Below are 21,345 nucleotides of genomic sequence, written 5' to 3'. Positions count from 1 at the left end.
CAGACGCGCGTACGACCGAACCGATTGCTGACATGATCGATCGATTGATCCGTTTTTATATATGCAGCGAAAATGTGTGAAGCGATCGAGCTTATAATTATTGGGGTCTTGTCGGATTGCGTGAAGTGACCGTGGAGATATCATTTTTAGAGATATGATCAATCACCAAATGGCCGGCGGCCGCCGTCCGGTGTGAGGTCGTGTGTGCCTGGCCGGCGCCTGGGGGATTAATGCTGTTGCGACGAAGCCAGCCGTTCGGCCGGCTGGCCGGCGCGCCGGGTTGCCCGCTCCAACGGGTAATACTAGCTAACTGACGACTGATGTAGGAGTTGACTTTCCTGTGGACTGTAGTAGCCAGCCTGCGGCTGGTGACGGTCAAATATCTGCCGTCTCCTCCCGTCACGTCATCTCATGTCATGCACCGTTCATCACACGGACGGGTACGTATGTACAAACATTGCGCCCGTTTTGAAGAACTTTAATATTTCCCCGTCCAACAAAAAAATTCTCAATTTTGACAAATTTTGAATGCATCTATACATTAAGTCATGTTTAGATAAATTTAAAATTTTGCAAATTTGAGACATTTTTTGTTGGACGAAGTGACTACGTGCTAAAACCACGAAAAGAAGTTAATATCTATCTAACTCATCATGACATGCATGTTCTGGCTTCATGGGAATATCGGGGAAATTAACCAACCCTAGTACCCTACAGCATATATGCAGAATATGCATGGGAAATGTGGTCGCTGGATAGTGCTTAAAATGGCGCCCTGTCGGCTACATGTACCTATATAAAGACAGGTTGACTTGCATTGCAATAGATCTCTGCACTAGCCTGCGGATGCATGCCACCAAGCTTTGTTGGGCCGACTTGGGAGACTAGCTACTTGTTCGTTCGTGTAGGCTGGAGTAGCTATGATCTCGAAGGAATCGCTTCTAGTCTTCTTTGTTACTAGTCAGAGGTTTGGTTATTGAGTGGGGAGGATGTGTCCAGTGCCTCCTTTTCTATGCTAAAAAGGTACAGATTGTATGGCATCATGGAGTAGTATTATTTTTCCGTCTTTCTGAAATGAAGAAAAGATTTTTCTTTGCTACATCATCTTGCAATTATACTCGGCAAAAGAAAAAATCGGGAGGCAGGTGATCTTCTGAACATACTCCATACAAATACTGCACAAGCTTTGTTTGGGCCCAATCCCTATACAGCACAAGGCCACATGACGTAGCCCATGCAACAAAAACAAGGTTGTTCTATAAAAAAGGCCCTCTGGGACATATACTCCAGTGGCGCGCAATATGTTTGCGTCGTGGAGTTCAAGAGCTTGTCTAATCTCCGGGACAAAAAGGGAAAAATGAAGAACAGTTGGGAGAGAGCTCTTAGCCCCGCGTCACAGACACAATCTACGGGAACGGGCCCTCTCCCGAGGGCGGGCCCTGCAGAGAGCTCTTTGCCAACTGCCTTGCGTCCCTTAGAGGCTGGGAAAACAAGCCCGCACCACCGGGCTCGGCTAGAGAGCAACATGGAAACCCAGTTATATTTTGGTGCGAAGAGGAGTCCACGGCCGAGGTGGGACAAATTGGTCTAACCGTGGCCTACTCACGGCGCCATTGCCTGGGGAGCGTGGCAGCGGCCCATTCTTTTCGGCGCATAACTGGGCCGGCCCATATGCGGTTAGCTGGCACAAGAGTTACTATCGCCCGTTTATGAGTTGGGAACACGCATCAGCCGATCTTCATTCGTTCCCACCTAACTACCGACGCTTGGGCAAACCTTATCCCAAACCTGGACACCGCCCGGAAGGCTCAAAGCGATGTCCTCGTCGTCGGATCCTGCGCCGCCGCCGGGGAAACCCCCGCTGCCATGGCGGACGCGCCTGCTCGTGTCCGCGGTCTCCATCCTCCACTCCGCGTCCCTCCGCGACGACGGCACCGTCAACCGCTCCCTCCTCTCCCTCTTCGACCGCACCGTCCCGCCCAACCCGGTCCCGGACCCCGCCGGCGTATCCTCCTCCGACCACGCCGTCTCCGACCACCTCCGCGTCCGCCTATTCCTCCCATCAGCCGCTGACGCGGGCGACGGCAGCCAGTTGCCTCTCCCGCTGGTCGTCTACTTCCACGGCGGCGGCTTCGTGTTCCACTCGGCCGCGTCGGCGCACTTCGACGCGCTCTGCCGCCGCCTCGCCGCGTCCATCCCCGCCGCCGTCGCCTCCGTCGACTACCGCCTCGCCCCCGAGCACAAGCACCCCGCCGCGTACGACGACGGCGAGGCCGCCCTCCGCTGGGCCATGGCCGGCGCCGGGGGCGCGCTACCGACTTCTTCTTCATCCCCCGTCTTCCTCGCGGGGGACAGCGCGGGCGGCAACATCGCGCACCACGTGGCCGCCCGCCTCTCCAACCACATATCCGGCCTCGTCCTGTTACAGCCATTCTTCGGCGGCGAGTCCCCGACGGCGTCCGAACTGCGGCTGAGGGGGGCGCCGTTCGGGGCGCCGGAGCGGCTGGCGTGGCTGTGGCGCGCGTTCCTGCCGCCGGGCGCCACGCGGGGCCACGAGGCCGCGGACGTGCCGGCCGCCATATCCAGAGCCGGCGCGCGCGTCCCGTTCCCGGCGACGCTGGTGTGCGTGGGCGGGTGGGACGCGCACCAGGACAGGCAGAGGGCGTACGCGCGCGCGCTCCGGGACGCCGCCGGCGCCGAGGAGGTTCGCCTCGCGGAGTTCCCTGATGCTGGTCATGCGTTCTATGTGTTCGAGGAGCTCGCGGATAGCAAGAGAGTGCTCGCCGAGGTTGCCGAGTTCGTGAACCGGCGCGCTGCCGAATACCGCAGAAACGCGCGCTCCTCGCACGCGTAGACCGGCCGATATCTGTACTGAAAACGTGTTCTCTTGCATGCCGCTTCCACCGGACCACCTTCCGGCCTTCTCATTTCCCGCGCGGAACTACGGCTTGCCAGTTGGTTTTGATTATTTTTGGCTAATACAAAGATTGATCCAGTCAGTCGCGAGCTAAAGAGTTTGACTGCTGATTCATCCAGCTAGGGTGTTTGTGATCGGCACTTGCTCGTGACTCGCGGAACGAAAATGGCACGAGTGTGCAGAGCGCATGTGACATTGTGGCGGAGAAAACGGCTGATCCTCTCGGTGAGACGACGGAAGACTGATTGCACTGGAGATTGGACAGTGCGAGCCTTTCTTTTACCTCGGAAAATCGGGAAGATCATGGGTGGAAACGGCGGCGACGGTGCAATGAATCGCGTTCGCATTCATCGCCGCAAACAGGATCCTGTTTTGTTTACATGTGCCGTGCCGTGTATTGCTGTTACGGAACAGGCGTGAGAGATTCTGGCCAGTGCCATAATGGAGACGGATCCACTGCACGGAGGCCCGCGATCTGCAGAATCCCGGGGCATGGGCTGAGGCTCTGAGCTACCCCTCCCCGCTGGATATCTGGAGAAGAGAATGGCAGCAGAGCCCGCGCGCTACCGGCCTGCCCTTGCCAGAAACGCGCTCCGAGCGGTCTCGGCCGCCGCGCGTGGCATGTCCAACCGCGCTCCCTGCTTTGTTCTAGGCTTTTGTACTCCCTGCAGCAACTCAGTACTATGCCGTAGATTTTTTTATTTTTTTTGCTAGAGTACTATGCCGTAGATGACCTACTGTTGATGCTCTACTTTCTTTGCCAATATGCAAGCTTCTCTGGCACATGCTGGGCATTTCCGCCGATGGGCAACGTGAAAATTAGTAATCTTGTTCGGCTGTTCTAACCTGAATTGACCTCTCACTGGAACCAGCAGCTACATGGCGATTAATTAGCACAGTTACTCTACACCTTTGACATGTTGCGCACTTGTGCTACCCTTCCAAGTTAGTCCCAGACTTTTTAAGTCACATGTTTCAGATTGCTGATGGGAGTGGAAGACCCTTCCTCTGTTCGCGCATCAAGGTCCCTGATGTAGTCATGTAGACGTAGTATTAAGAACGGATTAAGCGTATATTCAGTTGCCTGCCTGTCATAGGGCACCATCGTTTCTAGCCGTATACCAGCAGTCTAGCAGCTTGCAGAATCAAACACCAGAAAAGAGGGCGACACGTATTCACAACACAGAAAAGTTCTTCAGTTGCCTGTCACAGGGCGTCATCAGTGTATAGCCGTATACTAGCAGAGTTTGCAGAATCAAAACACCGGAAAAGAGGACGACATTTATTCACAACACAGAAAGCCTTTCTCACTTTAGCCTGATTCCTTAAGCTAGGGACCCCCCAAGGGCCACTCCTTTCCGTAAGATTGTCCAGCTTTATCATGCTTCCAAAAGAGATAGTGGAGCCGGGAGTTTCCGCCGTGTTTTCGTCCAAGGAATTCTTTTGCTTTCTGCCTGTACACCAGGCTGTGATGGTTGATTAAGTAACCTAACGTATCGTTAATGGACATGATTTCTTGATTGGTGATTTTGCTTGTTTCCATCAGACACCAGTACATGCATAGCTGATCCACTGGACAGACAAACGTGCCCAACCAAAACGCTCATGGAAGTACAGTATTTAGCTATATCTATACAGTCACAGACATTATGCATATGCAGCATTACACATGACCAAAAGGAAGGGGTTCCGATTCCAACCCATCCATTTCTGCATCACACACCGCACAATTTCTTCAGAATTTAGATGAGAACTGACCTGCTGTTTATGTGCTACTACTACTTCAGTTAACGGCGCCACACTGTCTGGCTCCAGAAGATCACATGGACTGTGATCTAGTCCAATGATCATGGTGCATGTTCATGTTGGAGATCGAAACTCGGACTACTCAGCATGTTCCATCTAAATATACTTTCTTAATTACCGGAGTGTATATTCATTCAAGACAACCACGCAAAAAAGAAACAGGCTACGCACCAAAGAACACAACAACTCAACAGCTCTGTTCACATGCACGACTCGGAACTCCTAAACAGAGTAAAGAAAAAGTCATGGGCATAGATTAAAAAGAACAGGGACGTCGACACAAGAAGAAGAAGCTTCTGGATTGTTTTTTTCTTCTTCTAGGAGTAGTACACTGGTGGCGAGGAAGAGTACTGAGAGAGTGACCACACGCACTGATTGCTCTGTCCGTCCAGCCTATCCGATCGCCGTCCACATCACATGACGCTGCACCCGGCGTTGGGGTCTTCGCTGCAGTGGTACGGCTGCTGCGGCTGGTAGTAGCACGGCTGCTGCCGGTTGCCGCCGTAGTACCACCCCTGGTGGTCGTACGCCGGCGCGCCGCCGCCGTAGTACCCTCCCCCCGCCGCCGCCTTACAGCACGAGCCGCACTGGCACCCCCCGCCGCATCCGCCGGAGTACGCCGGCGGCTGGGCGCCGTACGCCTGCGCCGGGTTGTAGCTGTAGCCGGAGACGGGCCCGGCCGGGGCCGGCCAGATGGACGGCACGGCCACGCCCTGGGCCGGTGCCGGCCCGGGCGGAGGCATCATCGCCGGCGGCGGGCCCACGGGCTCGCCGCGCGGCGGCTCGGGCCCGCCCTGCTTGGCCCGCATCATCTTCTCCAGGAGCGGTCCCAGGTCCGCCTTGCTCATCCCTGGCGGCATCGGCTTCATGGGCTTGGGCTGATCCGCGGCCGGCCCGTCGTCGAGCTCGAACTTGACCCTCTTCTCCCCCTTCTCCGGCTTCCCGCCGCCGCCTTCCTTCTTGTCCCCCTTCTCCCCTTTGCCGCCGCCGCCATCCTTGTCAGCCTTCTCCGCCTTGGCACCGCCGGCATCCTTCTTGTCCGCCTTCCCGCCGCCCTTCTCGACCGGCTTTGCCGCCTTCGGCTTATCGCCCTGGACATGCATCTCCCTGATCACGCGGCCAGCCTCGCTGCAGAGCTTCCTGCAGAGCTTGTCGGCGTCGAACGGCCCGGACAACAGCACGGCGCTGCTCTTCTCGTCGAAGGAGATCGTCTTGATGTTCATCTTGTCTGCACAAGCAAGCCAGCGTCAGCTCAAGATATTTTTTTAACTCCACGATGGAACAAACCGAAATTGAAAACTGAAAACCGTCGCAGGCTCCCGGTAACTTCCCACCGACACGTGGGCCCAGCAAGGCCGTGCAGGGGCCCCACATGTCAGCGGGGTTGCTGGCTTCTGTGCATTGGGTGATTGATTGGTGGTGAGTGATGAGAGTTGAGCGTACCTTGGATCTTGCAAAGGACCTTCCTGATCTTCTTGTAGCATCGCTCGCATTCGAGGTCAACTTTGAGGACAACCGTGGAGATCTGCGATGTGATCGAGGGGGATTAAATGGTGGTAACTGGTAAATGCAGTAGTACTGCTGCTACTATTCAAAGTATAGATCCAGGAGTGGGACAGATAAAACACTTGGCAATTCTTAATACAGGGGTAACTACTTAACCGTCCCTGATAGGATGAGGTAGCTTCCAGAAGGACCTCAATCACATGCTCAGACTGTACCGGGAAATCCTTGATTATTACAGTTTCTGCCTTTAAAAATGAATCAACTGTAGCCAATTCTTGAGCCAGTGCGTTCGGAAAAGATTTATTATTCCACTTAATGTTGGTTACTGTCTACTACTGGTGAACTGTCCTAACACTGAACATTGGCTGAATAGGGTGTTGGTTTCACAATTGCAGAACAAAGAAAAATGTTTCTCCACAAATTCTTATATGCTTGGAAGTGTGCAAAAGAAACGTGAGAGCGACACTAGCTAGCTAGGAGCGTGCTCCTCTGCAGTCTCGTTTCAGAAAAGATTACGTGAAAAGGACGTGTCTTTCATCTTCCCCATGGAAGTGGTTGGTGAAATGAGAAAAAAGAAAGAGGTGGGAGTTTTAGTCAGAGACAGAGAGAGATATTTGCTTGCGACGCACTTCATTTCTCAATCCAGCTAAGCAAGTTTTACAGCAGAAACGTCAGGTCTATCAAGCTACGGAGGAGCACCGTCGTCTCTAACAGACAAACAAAGCTTCCCTGACAAAGATGACGGTAGTTCCGAAAAGAACCTTTTGATTTCATAACAGAAAACCAAAAGGGAAAGGAAAATAATCAGCTTGCCAGCTGAAGGGGACCTGCAAATTTACTCTCCAGATCACAAGACAGTGAGACCAAGATTTAGATGGCACACGCGCGAACACTCGAACTACTCGGCCTGGTTCAGTAATCAGCACGTCTCTCCGTCAAACCGAAGGAAGACACGAACACTACTCACGCAAACAAGTTTCAGGGCATGCGAAGAGATCAAGAAATTTCCAGAGAGCGCAAAGAAATCAAGAAGAAGAAGAAGAAGAAGAGAAGCAAGAAGCGGCAGTGCCGGCAGGCGAGCGTCGTTTGTTACCTTGTCTGCCATGTCAATGGCGCCGGCCGAGGCCCGGTCGTCAGTCACCTTGGTAGCCCTTGGCTCTTCTTCAGAAGCCGAGAGAGGAGAAGGGGAGAAGAGAAGGAAGAAGCGATGAGGAGGACTGCTAGAGTGGTGGGTGTGGGGGACGCGTTTATAACTCGATCTCTCTCTCTCTCCCGTCGCACGCACATCACATTCAGCTTAAGCTAAGCGGTGCGGCGAGCTGCGCAGAGCACCTACCACGGGCCACCGACGCGTGGGGCCACGGGGTCATCGCGGGCCTTTTGACCTGACCCGGGCTATTAGCTGTGCCGCATGTGCGAGTACACATTGTCAGCCAGCCAGTCGGTGGGTTTGCTCTCCACGCAGGCCCCGGTCGAAACTAACGAAATGATGTGCAAAATGCTGAAGAAGTGAAAGGGAAAACAGAATCCATGTGAAATGTGACAGATTTTTTCGAGATGTGAGATGTGACAGATGAAATCGTGAAAACATATACGGAGGTTCATTCATTCATAATGACTAGCGCATGATTTTTTCAGTAAAGCGGCAGGCGAAGCAGTGGTGTCAATGTTTAGCGGCAGTGATGCGTGCTGAGTTTTTGTTGGTTAGTTAGCCCCGGGAAGAAGAACCAACCAGGCCTTCATCATGTCATGAGTGTGCGCATACAGCCGGGCATGGGCACTGTGGAATGGCAGCGAGACCAAGGCGGCCGCTCGCTGATGCCGACGCCTCACCGGCAACGCCCATGAGACGAGACGATTGATGAACCAACATGCAGGGGCACGCGCTCCTGCCGCCACGGCAGCAGTACTGATGATGATGAGTGACAGTGTGCCACTCAGCCACTCTGTGCAGGCGGCGGGTGAAGAAAGATCCAAAATAGCACCGAATGGAGGTGACCTGAGCAAACAATGTCAGCAAATCCGGACATTTCACCAGACGCCGCCCATAGTGCACACCTCTCGTTCGACCGGCTACTGAAAAAAAAATCTCTGTTTCAAATTTCCCGAGGAAATTTTCAGGGTGACGGGAGTTACCAAATGCGCCTTTTTTGAAAGTAGTGGGTACCTGGATTAAGGCAAACGTGAGGGATTAGGCAACCAACTAGAAGCATAAACAACAGTGGTGGGAGTACGTAGTACGTAGGCCTTTTGATCCGGAGCAGGCAGGCGAAATGGCCTTTTCATCTGAAGTGCGGCACAACTCATGTGCCGCTCCCGCTCGGCTCGTGGCCTTGGGGGCCGGATCACACACACACACACACCAGAAAACACACTGGAACCTTCCTATGTCATTGCAACGTAGTATTACGAAACCCCCCTTTTTTAAGCGTAAAGTGCCACCGGGATAGGATGGTCACAAGTCGGCACGACGGGGTAAGGCGGCTTCCGAAGTTCCGGTGTGTTCTGTTCTGTTCTGTTCTGTTCTGAGCCCGCCACATGAAGAAGAATCCAGCAAAACGACGATTATCAGCCTGGTCTGATCCTTAAACATTGTACTACACACGACGGGGTTATCACGGCTGGCTGGCAGGAAAGCAAGCGGCGGCATGGCGCCGGCCGCCGGGCTGGATCGTGCAACTTGCGTCTTCGTAGCATGCGCATATGCCTTGCCGCCAGCATGTTCCTCACTTCCTCTGAAGCCATTTTTAAAGTTTCTCCTTGTCCGTGATGTGCTGCCGTCGGTGCCTCGGCTTGCCACGTTATCCTAGTATGAACGTTTGACTGCGCGGATCCAGACAAAACACCCGTGCTAAAATCAGTAGTCAAAATTGATTTTTGTTCGGTTTTCCGTTAAATCAATGTGTTGAGTTCTTGGACTCCGGTTCTAAAAAAAAAAACGGGTCCACGCTCTTGTGAATTGTGATGGCTCAACGGGCCAAACGTCACTAGACTTTGCCGTCGATGAAGATGTCATCGGGAGAGTTTTGATCTGCTACAAATGTCGCTGCTCTATCGCAGTCAGGGCCAACATACAGCGCTACAGGCCCGTCCAAGGCAGCTCTTAGCACAGATTTGAGACATCCTTCTGTAAGTGTATTATGTGTTATATAGTGCGCATGGTACTCCCATTAAAATTAGTCATGATTTAGGGGAATTTAGAGCACGCTCCACAGCCTCCATGCATGCTCAAACAAGATGGAATTATGATTTGACTTAGTTGGTGCATGTCAGACTGTCAGCACGCCACTCTTCTCTTGGAAGCTTGTTTTCTGTACTTCTATTCGATTGGTTGTAACACCAGCGAGCACATAAACTACGGGCCATAATTAATTGCTTTCATTTGGCTAAACAATATAGGTGGGAGAAGAAAATCTGATTGGTTATACCCACTCAATATCAAAAGATGAGAAAATCAGTGGAGTGAGCACTGTTTCCCCTGTGAATGAACATACAAATGATTAATGCTTTGATGTTTGATGGATACGGGAATGATCTCAGCAGACACGGACGGGGGGACAAAAGAAATGGGGGAAGCTGAACTTTCCCTTTCGGTTGAATTATGAGGTCATTACATATTCAAAACGATCTTAAAATGATCAGACAACAGAGATGCTTTATGAAGAAAAAACTTCCCCTTTCATATGATGATATGAAAGCGCAGTGACAGCCAAGGCTCCTGCCGCCACAGCGCCACTGGGCCGGGCCCTGCGGCTTCGAGCGGAGGTCGAAATGGCTCCAAAATATCAATGGGCAGAGAAAGACGATTCAAGTTTGTCCAAATATGAATGTATCTGTTCTTACAAATGTCTAGATACATATAATATTTCGACAATAATTCAGAATTGAAAGCAGCAGGAGGCATAATTGGATGGCCAGTACTCAGCCCTCTCACAAGACGACCCAGCCTGGCCTTTTTTTAAGAGGACCAACAATAGTGGAGTACACATAATTGGACGATTTGACCCAGCTCGGCCACTATTGATTTCGCAAATCAAGGAGTAAAACCCAAAACAATAGTGGAGTCCACATAATTGGACGGCGACCCCTGAAAAAACATAATTGGACGGCCCGTAGTCGGCCCTCTAACAAAACGACCCAGCCTGGCCTAAGCATCGAACCACGTACGACCCAGCATGGCCTAATGATCCTTGGGCGGGCCGCTGGCACTGTCTCAAGAACCGGCCTATTGGCGGCCCACTACAATCGAGTGTGCAAAACAAATACTAGTAATTTCGCTCGACTTGGGCAGCATACTCATTACACAACCACAGAAGACCGCGAGAGCGGACGGTCAAGACGATACCTCAAGAATTTCCCAGCACCAGCAGTTTAAAAGTCGGATCGAATTGGCTTGGCCTAACAGAGAGACCACGGCCATCAATTCGCGCCCTGTCCAGCCCCGTACTCCCGATAGTCCAAGAAAAAAAGGACTTGATCAGGGAGTAGCCGCGTCGCCATGCATCACCCACTTTCGGACTTTCCTAACTTAAAAATAAAGACCCACTTTCTGCAACTAATTAACATATCGATATTTAGGGCCTTCGCTAACAAGAATACTTTTACAATTTTATCGCTCTCGGGTTTCCGATTCTTTATCTGTTTCTGTCTGTAAAAATTTATCTGATCAACCTGTTTCCGATATAATTTCACGCATTACAGCTAGGGCCTAGGGCTGATGTACATCAGTGTCTAGTCTCTAGTGTCCATGATAAAATTGAAATGTTGACTTTGGAAAGCGTGCTCTCATGTGAAAAAGTAAGACATGTATCTAAGTTTCGAGCAATTCCTGGAAAGTTAGTATTCTTACGAACTTGTATTTATTGTTTAAAAACTTTGTCTTTTCAGCCGTAAAAATTCTCCATTTTCCTGAATATTTACAAACACGTAAAGTTTTCATAAATTTACACATATCCGGAATTGTTTTAGTTAATTCTCAATTTAATTGTTCACATTCCGAGGAGAAGCAGGTGATTATATTTCCGGAACTTTCACTTAACCTCCATGTTTTTTTTATGTCCCCTGTCGGACACTTTCGGGTTGGCATGTAACAACCACTGAAGATATATCATGAAGATTTATCTCGCCGTTCTCCTAAGAAAAAAAAAAGTACTCTGCATTGTTCGATGCCGAGAATTACACCTTTTCTTCGAGGAAATTATGATGCTCGATTCACAGGAGCACGTACATGCATGCATATTGCGAAACATATTCTTGGACATAATATTTTTGAAGAAAATATTCTTGGACATTATTAAGAGACCATGCATATTAATGGAATACAGCATGCATTACAATACAAGGTCCCCTCACAACAACGAGTGGTACAGCGAAAGTAAAAAATAAAACTCAAGCTCTCATGGGCATGCAAGCAGCAGCAACACAAACCTGCAGCAGTAAAACTAATTATTACCAAGCAGCAACAACTAAAACAACACACAACAACGAGGTAGTACTACGTAGACATGAGCCTCCTCGGTTGATTTATTCTCCAGCTCACAAGCTTAACGGACCCTGCATCCACACAGCACATAGATAGATCAACATCAATTGATCAAAAGATCAAACTAATTAGATCCATGGATCGATACAACAAAATCAGTTAAAAGTGATTAATCAATTTGATATGGCGGTCGATTTGATTGATTAACGTACTTGGAGCAGTCAGTGGAAGGGCTGATGGCGTAGGGGATGTTGACCCCGCACTTGCCGGGGATCCCGGCGACGAGGTCGGGCCTGATGCCGCCCATGCCGCTCGTCTGCTGCTTGAGGCAGGTGCACGCCGTCTTGCGGTCGGCGGGGCTGGACGCGGCGCTGTTGAGCCCGCGCACGCCGGAGCAGCAGCGGGCGCTCGGGCTGGCGGCGCCGCCCGTGGCGTAGCCGATGCAGGGCGCCAGCGCCGACACCACCTGCCCGCACCCCGTCACCGCGCCCTCCGCCGGCGCCGGAGAAGATGATAGGACTAGGAGGGCTGCGAGGAGCAGGGTGGCCACTGCGGCGAGGTTGTGGGCACGGCCGGCCATGGCTTGCAGGCTAGTGTTTTGCTGGCTGGTTGGGGTGTGGGTTTGGGCTAGCTGGGGAAGAGAGTGAAGTGGAGTGTGAGACAGTGAGAGTGAGGAAGGAGTGTGAGTGAGGGGTGGGTATTTATAGGAGGAATTCAGGGGGCGATGATAATTCTGCGTACGAGGGCCGCGCTGGCGTTGGGTAGGTAGCTTTTCTTCCGGGAGCGATCGAGAGCTAGCGGACGATCCATGGATGGTCTCAGATGGAGAGAGAGACGGGAGAGATCGATTAGTTGGTGGTTGTTGCCGCTTTTCACTGAATTGAATTCACTACCTAGCTTTGTTATCTATACCTAGTTATGGACATGAATTCATGGCTGATAGAGTGATGGCACCCTGCAGATGACAGGGGAGTCGTGTCGACGTCTCTTCCAATGCCGGATGCATGCGTACGTGCTCCTTTCTAAAAACACTCGCCACGCTGCTGCTCTTTTCATTTCTAAAAGCAAGATGTTTTTATCCTTGTCTTAAGTAAAACTTTTAAACTTCGACCAAACTGGTAAAAAGTATCGCCATGCATATCTCTAAATTAGCTGTACTAAATTCGTCATGATACATGTAGTACTGTACATTGCATTAGCATATTTTTGTAAATGACCATGCTGATTAATTTCAGTAAATATATCATGCAATAAGTGATGGCTGCTTCTTCCAGGAGTGGGTGGCTATCATTTACTACTCATTCACTACCCCTAGCTACCTAGAAGGAGTACTCATTTCTATTTTCACCGGTTACACTTCCACGTGCGTGCATGCATGCGCGCGTCCCGTCTAAGGTTAACGTAGATCTGCCGAAACTTCGCAGGCTTAACTGACACAGTAGCTACCAGCTACCACCGCTAGTCCACCACGACAGTACCTTCCACGAATCCATCTACCTGCATGTCTCTAGAACAACGTATCCGAAATTATATGTATGCGTACTGTATACGCACACGTTTCAGGCAGCAGGCAACAGTATACACAGAGTGGAGCATAATTACCGTACACACACAAATGTTCAGTAAAAATTCCTCAAAAAAAAAAAGTTCGGTAAAAAAGGGATAACATGTTTTTTTTCCTTGTTTTCCTTTTCTTTTGAAACACAGTCCACACTCCACAGATTAACAATGCCGGGTGCTAGGTTCTTTAATTTTTCTCGACCATTGGAGTCCAGCTCTCAGATTTCACATTTCCAGAATTGGTACGGTTGCCATATTTACTTATGAGAATACATAGTATACGCGTAGGTTACTCTGAAAATCAAAGGACTGTGGACAGTCGATTTCTGTGGGCTAGCTACTTAACACATGCATGCAGATGCATCCCAGCATCACCAGTGACCTGGTACAGTAATTAATAAGCACCGAAAGGTGTTGTACTGCCCTGCCACCAAAGTCAGCAACAAACCCTTCAATGTGATCTGGTCCTTGTGATTTACCAAAACTTACGAGTTTGCTTTGTTTCGCTGCCAAATTAATTTCGACAGGCTAATCTTCTTCGCACCATGATGAATAAAATTGTTAGTGAATTCGATATATATTTCTCCGTCTAACAAAAGATGTCTCAAGTTTGTTGAAATTCAAATGTATGTAAACATGACTTAGCGTATAGATGCATTCAAATTTAGTTAAAGTTGAGACATACTTTGTTGGACGGAGGAAGTATCTAAATTGCTTGATGCATCTTAATTCGTTGATTAATCTCTGTTTAATTGCATACTGTTCTGTCTAAAGTTTTGCCGGAAAAAAACAAAGAGGATCATGCTTTGCAAGGTCGAGGTGGAACCGGGGGAGCCATTTTGACGTGGCGGGAGCAACTTTGTTCCTTGCCCCGATTCATTCGTGGGCTTGCTAATGAACCGGGAGTAAATCCAAAGCCCGTCTAGATTCTCAACCCATATTTGCATGCGTGCCGGCCCAGAATATGGCTGCTGGGCCAGAGAACTGAGCCTAGGTGTAGCAGTAGCAGAATCAGCAATAAAACTCGCAGCTTTATAACAGGAAAAGAAAAGAAGAGGAAAGGCGTACAAGTATTGATGAACAAGCTGCAAATGACGATTAAATCCCTTTTTCGGTCGCTTTCGTACGCTAAGGCGGAGATTCGAATGAACAGACCACCTGAATGTTAAGTTAGTTCCTTCACGTACGTGTTTGACTTGGAACACTACTCCGTGCTTTAATAATTTTCTGGGTAATATATGTCCAGGTAAATATATTAATTCTTTCTAATATAAAAAAGAAAAGAAAAGAAAGGTGCTCCATCCATCGATCGACCATTCGATTCCAATTGCAAGGAATTGAAATATGGTCGGTTCCCGTTCTGATATCGAATTTAAAAAGACAAGAAGGATCATCGAATGGTGCCTTTTCCTTTGCTTGACTTGCAAGCCATTTATTAGTGTCGGCTAACGGCATCACTTCCTCAATTTCTTCAACCTTTTTCCAGCAGATTACTAGTGCTAGTACGTCAATAATAATAGAAAATTCATATGCACGAGTAGATCATCTAAAAAAACATATATGTATGAAAATTCGGGACTAAAAAGTAAAAATAATTGCTGAGTGCCCTTTTTTGGGATAAATTACTGAGTGCTAGCTTATTGTCAGTAACAATTCTCGGGAATAATATCTTTCATCCCGAGCATCCATTTTTTTTATCCCCATGTTTGTATCGAATTTGTGATGCATTCTGCCGGATGCTGAGGAAAAGCTCGATGTAGCTGCATTAATCCACACGTGCCGATCGCATTGTTATTTACGTCTTTTTTTAAAATCTTTGGTTCTCAGTGATACTCCATGTGTTGGGATCCTACTTTTACTGCTGATGCGATGCCTGATCGATCGAGCATAAAAATCACAATTAGTGCAATGTATACAACTAATACAAGTGAATAAGTGACACGTTTTCATGTACTACCACAAATTGTTATGCCTGCCGGATCGAGCTAGCTGGCGGGGGACGGCGGTCAGTGTTCGCCCATGTGTTAAATCTGGCCTAATGACACAATATTCGAACTCGTGCATAAAATCAGCTAGTCGTTCGATTCCAGGAGAAACAGGCCTAAGGGGCGGCACAGATGGTCATGTATAGGCTGTAACTTTATCTTTCTGTACTGCGATTAATTTGTACGGACTAGTTAGTGTTTGTTTATCACCGCTCCCTATCCGTCCCGCGCACGTAGAATTATTGGTCATGACTCAAAATCGGTAGGAGTCAGGCAACCAATAGCCAAATAGATAATAACACTGCGGATACAAGAACTTGTATCGGACGAGCAGTTTAGTACAACAACTTACAAAATGGGGTTAGGTGGTATAAGAACATGACTTGCGGGTGCACTTTTGGTCAGAGCCAATGGAGGGATGACACGTGGCTTGCCACGCTGGATTTGGCACGTGCCGAATGACTTTTTCATTTTACGGAAAGCCCCAGCGCTTATTCGCTTTTGCAAAAGAAGTCTAGAAATCAAATCCCCTAACCCTATGTCCTGTCACTGTCGTGCCGCCGTTGCCGAATCCGTAGTGATCGCCCGTGACGACCTCGAGTTTGGTGGTGGAAGATCGAACGGTTTTGGTTCGTGCGTGGGGGAGACAGACGAAGGGGCAGAGGAAGTAATCGAAGTGGCAGGGAGCGAAACGAGAAAAATCAATCTTATAGGGACCTAAAAAACATAGCAAATGGCTTATACGCAATTGTACAAACCGGTCTGAATTCCACGTGGCGCTGACGTGGCTAATTTCGGACTAATCCGATAAAAAGTGCATTCGCAAGTCAAGTTATTGTACCACCTAGCAAGTTGTTGTATTAAACTGCTCGCGCGATACAAGTTCTTGTACCACCTAGCAAGTTGTTGTATTAAACTGCTCGCGCGATACAAGTTCTTGTACCCCCAATGTTATTACCAGCTAACAAATTCCACGCACAAGACAACAAACAAGCCATCACATGCTTAAGCCAGCAACGAAGAGGTTAATTATTTGTCCAAATAACCACTTGATGGGCCCTGCCGGACTCCTTCGGGTGGCCCGATCTTTTGATGAGAACGATAACTCAAATTTGGGGTGGAAATAGACGATGACGACCCAAGTATACCGTCCACCAGATGATGTGCCTTAGTAATTGCTACACCATCTGCTGGATAACTACGATTTGGGCGAGGTTGACTCTCGCGACCCGATAGACCGTGCACACGATGATGTGGCTTAATAATCGTTGAACCAACTCCTTGTGGTTATGACGGAACTGAAGGCGTCGTCAACCTGAACACGAAGTTCCTATCCTTGCTAGCAATCGAGGACAAGCAAGAATCAAGATAAGACAATTTGAAATTGCAGATGAACATATGAAGTACAATAGTCTCAAGGAGACGAGTATCGGGGTGGGGTTTCGATAGCTAGTTCTGCACTAGGCCGTTGATCACTAGACTACAATAGTGAATCTCGTAAGTTGCAGCAATGGGAAACTTGTTCTAAACAAAAACCAACCAGCAAAAGGGGCGGTGGTTGCTCTTATATAGAGGGTGAGGTGGACGGCGGTTGGGCTGTTACATGGCCTTGGGCCCACACGAAGTGAAAGTGGCTGCCCAAGCATCTCTTCTCTTCTCGTTACTTAAGTGGCTGCAGCTCCTTGTATTCTTGTTGTAGTTGAGGTTGGTTCCCGAGGCATGTCACCCGGGGCGCCCGGGATTGTTGTTGGTTCCCGGGGCATGTCACCGAGGATGGTTGGTTGCTAGGGGCGCTCGGGGGTGATGTGCTCTTATGACTTGGTCCTTCGTTCCTAATCAACATAAAGTATTTGATTTAGACAGCATCATATTCTCATTTAGATTACCATAGCACCTAGAAACAAAAGTACCTGGTAATTTAATTTATATGCACAAGCGCGGATAATTGGTCCTTGTAATGGTGCAGCGGTTGTATCTGTAGGTGGAATGTCTTCATCACTACCTCTTGCATTTTTCTTCTCGTTGATTGAGCTATGCAGTTGTCAAACCCTAGCCACAAGGTCCATGTCGCCTCCCACCGCGAGATAAATGCCTCTCCACAATGTGGTGATGATACGTCCAAAGCGTATCTATCCTTTTTTGAAGTTTCCACCCATGTTTTATTGATTTTTACAAAATTTTATTAAGTTTTTCTGAACTTAAATGCAGGTAAAAGTCGTCGAAGTAGTACATAAAAGACGGGATCCATGGTCCGTAGCTGAGCCAGGGCCGGTGCCCGGGTCCAAGGGAGCATTAGCCACCGCCTTTCGACATACTCCCCCCCCCCCCCCCCCCCCCAGCACCAATAAAATGTCACGCGCATAAGACATCGACGTCGGGAAGGAGGCGAAACACAAGAGAGGGCAACATTGCTAGAAACTCTGTCATCGTGAAGGTATAAATAAAGGGGGGCACGTCATTGGAATCGCCCGGTGCCTTCATTAACCTCCCCGTTTCAACTCCCTACTATATGTATGATTTGTTTTGGATTGTTTATTCAAACTTGTATATGATTATGAATGACCTTTTACCGACCTCATTGCTTGTTGTGTCATACCTGGTGCAAAGTATCATAAGTGGTGATCTACATTGTGCAAATTATTACTCTTTTATTTTAAAATCAAAGTTATAGAACCTGTCATTTTCTTCAGAAATCTAGTCTATGGCTTAGACCTATTCTTTAGCCACCCCGTGGCTGATGCTACTGCTGCCTGTTTCGTGATGTGCGTGCTATCTAGTGCACACTGCACTTGTAGTCTGTTTAAAGTAAACACTTGTGTGTGTGAGTAATGGGATACAAATGTGGTATGTCGTAAAATCCAATCCTAACATTCTACATATACACTATACTCCCTTACAACATGCAATAATTTAAGTTCATCTTTTTTCAAAGCATCTAAGACTTGGTTGTATCTTCTTGTTTTTAAATTTCTCGCATCATTAAAGCTAGCCTTCTTCTTTCTTTGGCGGGGTCGCATAAAGGTTGCTAGACCAGATGCACAAATCCTCCTGGCCCTTTCTTTTGGAAGGTGATAAGTTTTCCCATTTAGCACTTTGGATGCATGAGTGGGCATTCAGGCCATAAATAGCCTCCCTACGAGCATGTCTGATGTGCTCAATTAAGTATCTAGCTAGTGTAGCAGCACTCTAGCTTGATTTGCTGAGTCATCTTACTAATTATTACTGCTTGATCGATCGAGAGCTTAATTAGAGAAACTAGAGAGATGGATTGCAAGCCTACGGTGACGATGCTTGCGGTGGTTCTGGTGTTCGCGGTGATGAACACGCTGTCGAAGATGGCGTTCAACCAAGGGATGCACACCACTGTCCTCATCATCCTCCGCCAGCTCACCGCCACGATCTTCCTCGCCCCAATCGCATTCTTCAGAGAAAGGTCAGTTATTTCCTCAATCAACATCAATCTACTTCGAATTATGCACAATCTTTATTCTGTTAAGCTAATTGTGCACTTTGGTTCTATGTTCATATGTAGGAAGACGAGGCCAAAGATGACCACGGAGATCTTCCTCTACCTCTTCTTCAGCGCGTTGCTCGGGTAATCAATCACTTCAGATCCTTCGATCAATGATCAAGTTCATGGATTGATTGATCTCATTTTGCTTGGTAATTTCACGAGTGTTGATTAGTACTAGTAGTAAGCAAGGATTAATTTGGTTAACTGCTTACTTTTGCCTCATGCATGGGAATGAAAACAGAGCTTCACTGACCCAGTGGCTCTTCTTCCTGGGGCTGCGCTACACCTCGGCCACCTTCGCGTGCGCCTTCATCAACATGACCCCGATGTTCACCTTCCTCATGGCGCTCCCCTTCAAGCTCGAGAAGCTCGACGTCGCCACCGGCTCCGGCGCCGCCAAGCTCGTCGGCACGGCCGTGGGGATGGCCGGCGCAATGGTGCTCGCGCTCTACCAAGGCCCGTCCCTGATCAACAACCCTCCACCATCATCATCATCTTCTTCCCCAGCAACGGTGGCGGAGCTTGCTGCCGCTGCTCATGGCGGCAGCGGCGGCGGAGAGCACCGGTGGGTGGTCGGGTCGGCGGCGTTGGTGGGCGGCTCCGTGAGCTGGTCCCTCTGGTTCATCTTGCAGTCCAAGATCGGGAACAAGTACCCCGCGCTCTACTCTGGCATGTCTTGGATGTTCCTGCTGAGCTTCCTGCAGATGGCGGCCGTGGGCGTCGCCACGGAGAAGATGAGCCTCCACGTCTGGATGGCCACCACCAAGCTCCAGATCGTCACCGTGCTCTTCGTGGTAACCATTAACCGAATCCATCAACAAGCTAAATGTGATTATATGGCAAGTGATGATCATGATTAAGGTTCTTGCTGACTGATTTGATTGGTTAGGGGATCATGGGGTCTGGGCTGGGGTTCTTGGCCATGTCGTGGTGCATAGAGCAGAGAGGGCCCGTGTTCACCACGGCCTTCATGCCGCTCGTCCAGATCATCGCGGCTGGGATCTGTGTCGTCGCCCTCCATGAGCAACTCCATCTTGGAAGGTAATAACATTGATCGATCAGGAGCTACTCAAATTAATTAACTGATGGATTAAGCGTTCTGTAATTTTTTCAGACGACTGATGGTGTTCTAAATACCTGAACTTGTTCTTGTTGTTTTGGTTGCAGTGTGGTAGGGTCTGTTCTTGTGGTCGTGGGGTTATATTTCGTGCTCTGGGGGAAGAGCCATGAGGCAAGATGCAAAGCTCGAGCTCCTCCATTATCCGACTCCAAGCTCGCATTGGAAGAGAAAACAGAGCATGATTCACGGATTCAGACCGTGTGACAAAAAAACATGGCGAAAGGAAGCCAAAGAGCAAGTCTGATACCTCTACTTTTTTCTGTAGGCCCAGAAGGAGGAGGAGATAGTTCAAGGTTTTCGTTGTATCTTCCATGAGAAAGTCAAGTGGAGGGGTTTTAGATAGGTTATATAACTACTCCATTCACGCGTGGATAAGTAAAAGTGGATGATCACCACATTGCCAAACTTGAATGCTTTCTGCAAAATAGAGCATTGCTTGCGAAGTATTCTCAAGACGGAAGCAAATCAAAGAAAATCGTGCAAAGACCGTTACAACTAGAAAAGTACAGCACGTTTTTATCATGCTACAATTCAAATTCAAACTCAAATATAAGCTTTAGAAGAAAGAAAGGAAAAAAAGGAAAACTCGACGCCAATAGTGACATGGAGCGCACTCGACTCATTTTTTTTAGCAAGCGCACTCGACTCATTGCCCCATTTGAAGTTGCCACGGTACTCTATATGTACACTTCTAAATGTGGCATTTTTGTTTCCAAGCCATGGATAAAATTTAGATTTGAATTTTTGTGACGCGGCATTGATAAATAAAAAATCATGACTTCTGTTGAAGAAGCTTTGGGTTTATAAGTACCAAAAGCATCAAAGGGACATAGGTATCATATCCATTCTATGTTCTCCCAACCAGGGGTGTTGCCACCGCTGGATACCCAAAGCAGCGACCTAGGCTCTCCGGTGAAACTCCCTTTAAAACAAAGGAAGCATGGTGATAAAATTTGCAGATTTTATGGACAAACTCTAGCTTAGAAGAAGGATATAAATTTTGCCCGGGCTACATTAATTGGCTGGCTCTGCCACTGCTCCCAACCGCCAGGGAACGACTCAACAAGGAAAAAAAAAAGCATGTAGATCAAGACCAATAATAATAGAATGAGCGATGGAGAATAGAAATTTATTATTCGGTTGCCTTTTTTATGTCACTATATTCTTTATAGTCAACCGCATAATAGAAAATGTTCAACATAACGCTTGAGATGTCGTGTTACTTTTTCTTTGAGAAAGTTGCGAAAAATGCAGTAAACAAAAGTTTGTGAAAAATGGCATGGAATGATACTGGGCCTGAAAAGACAATGGAAGTTCAATAAAATAAATACCGTAGCTTGAAATGACACTGGGCCTAAAACAGCAGGCCTAGTGAAACACTGAGCCCAATAAGGCCCGGTTCTCTCCTCTTCCTCCCACACCCAAACCCTAACAACAAACAAACCCCATGTATAT

At 48.6% G+C, this 21,345-nt stretch overlaps 4 protein-coding genes across 4 annotated transcripts; 2 read left to right on the top strand and 2 right to left on the bottom strand.

Annotated features, from left to right (window-relative positions):
* Positions 1-1,694: 1,694 nt before the first annotated feature.
* Positions 1,695-3,629, top strand: LOC100820852 (probable carboxylesterase 18). The gene has a single exon (XM_003559930.4). The coding sequence runs from the start codon at positions 1,817-1,819 to the stop codon at positions 2,852-2,854; it is 1,038 nt and encodes a 345-aa protein (XP_003559978.1). The 5' UTR covers positions 1,695-1,816; the 3' UTR covers positions 2,855-3,629.
* Positions 3,630-4,813: 1,184 nt separating this feature from the next.
* Positions 4,814-7,493, bottom strand: LOC100833771 (protein PYRICULARIA ORYZAE RESISTANCE 21). The gene is made up of 3 exons (XM_003562668.4): positions 7,323-7,493; positions 6,167-6,248; positions 4,814-5,951 (listed from the first exon to the last, which is right to left on the bottom strand). The coding sequence occupies exons 1-3, from the start codon at positions 7,332-7,334 to the stop codon at positions 5,137-5,139; spliced, it is 909 nt and encodes a 302-aa protein (XP_003562716.1). The 5' UTR covers positions 7,335-7,493; the 3' UTR covers positions 4,814-5,136.
* Positions 7,494-11,479: 3,986 nt separating this feature from the next.
* LOC100834581 (non-specific lipid-transfer protein 4) lies at positions 11,480-12,403 on the bottom strand. The gene is made up of 2 exons (XM_003562671.4): positions 11,924-12,403; positions 11,480-11,782 (listed from the first exon to the last, which is right to left on the bottom strand). Exons 1-2 carry the CDS (start codon positions 12,289-12,291, stop codon positions 11,773-11,775), a joined length of 378 nt encoding a protein of 125 aa, XP_003562719.1. The 5' UTR covers positions 12,292-12,403; the 3' UTR covers positions 11,480-11,772.
* Positions 12,404-18,303: 5,900 nt separating this feature from the next.
* LOC100846658 (WAT1-related protein At3g30340) lies at positions 18,304-20,343 on the top strand. Its single transcript, XM_003559929.4, has 5 exons — positions 18,304-18,689; positions 18,789-18,851; positions 19,012-19,564; positions 19,660-19,811; positions 19,938-20,343. The coding sequence occupies exons 1-5, from the start codon at positions 18,520-18,522 to the stop codon at positions 20,092-20,094; spliced, it is 1,095 nt and encodes a 364-aa protein (XP_003559977.1). The 5' UTR covers positions 18,304-18,519; the 3' UTR covers positions 20,095-20,343.
* The last annotated feature ends 1,002 nt before the right edge of the window (positions 20,344-21,345 follow it).

Source organism: Brachypodium distachyon, chromosome 1 (genome assembly GCF_000005505.3).
Source record: "Brachypodium distachyon strain Bd21 chromosome 1, Brachypodium_distachyon_v3.0, whole genome shotgun sequence".
In the NCBI taxonomy this organism is placed as follows: Eukaryota; Viridiplantae; Streptophyta; class Magnoliopsida; order Poales; family Poaceae; genus Brachypodium; species Brachypodium distachyon.
The sequence above is the reverse complement of the archived record's forward strand: the minus strand, read 5'-3'. Positions and strand labels throughout refer to the sequence as shown.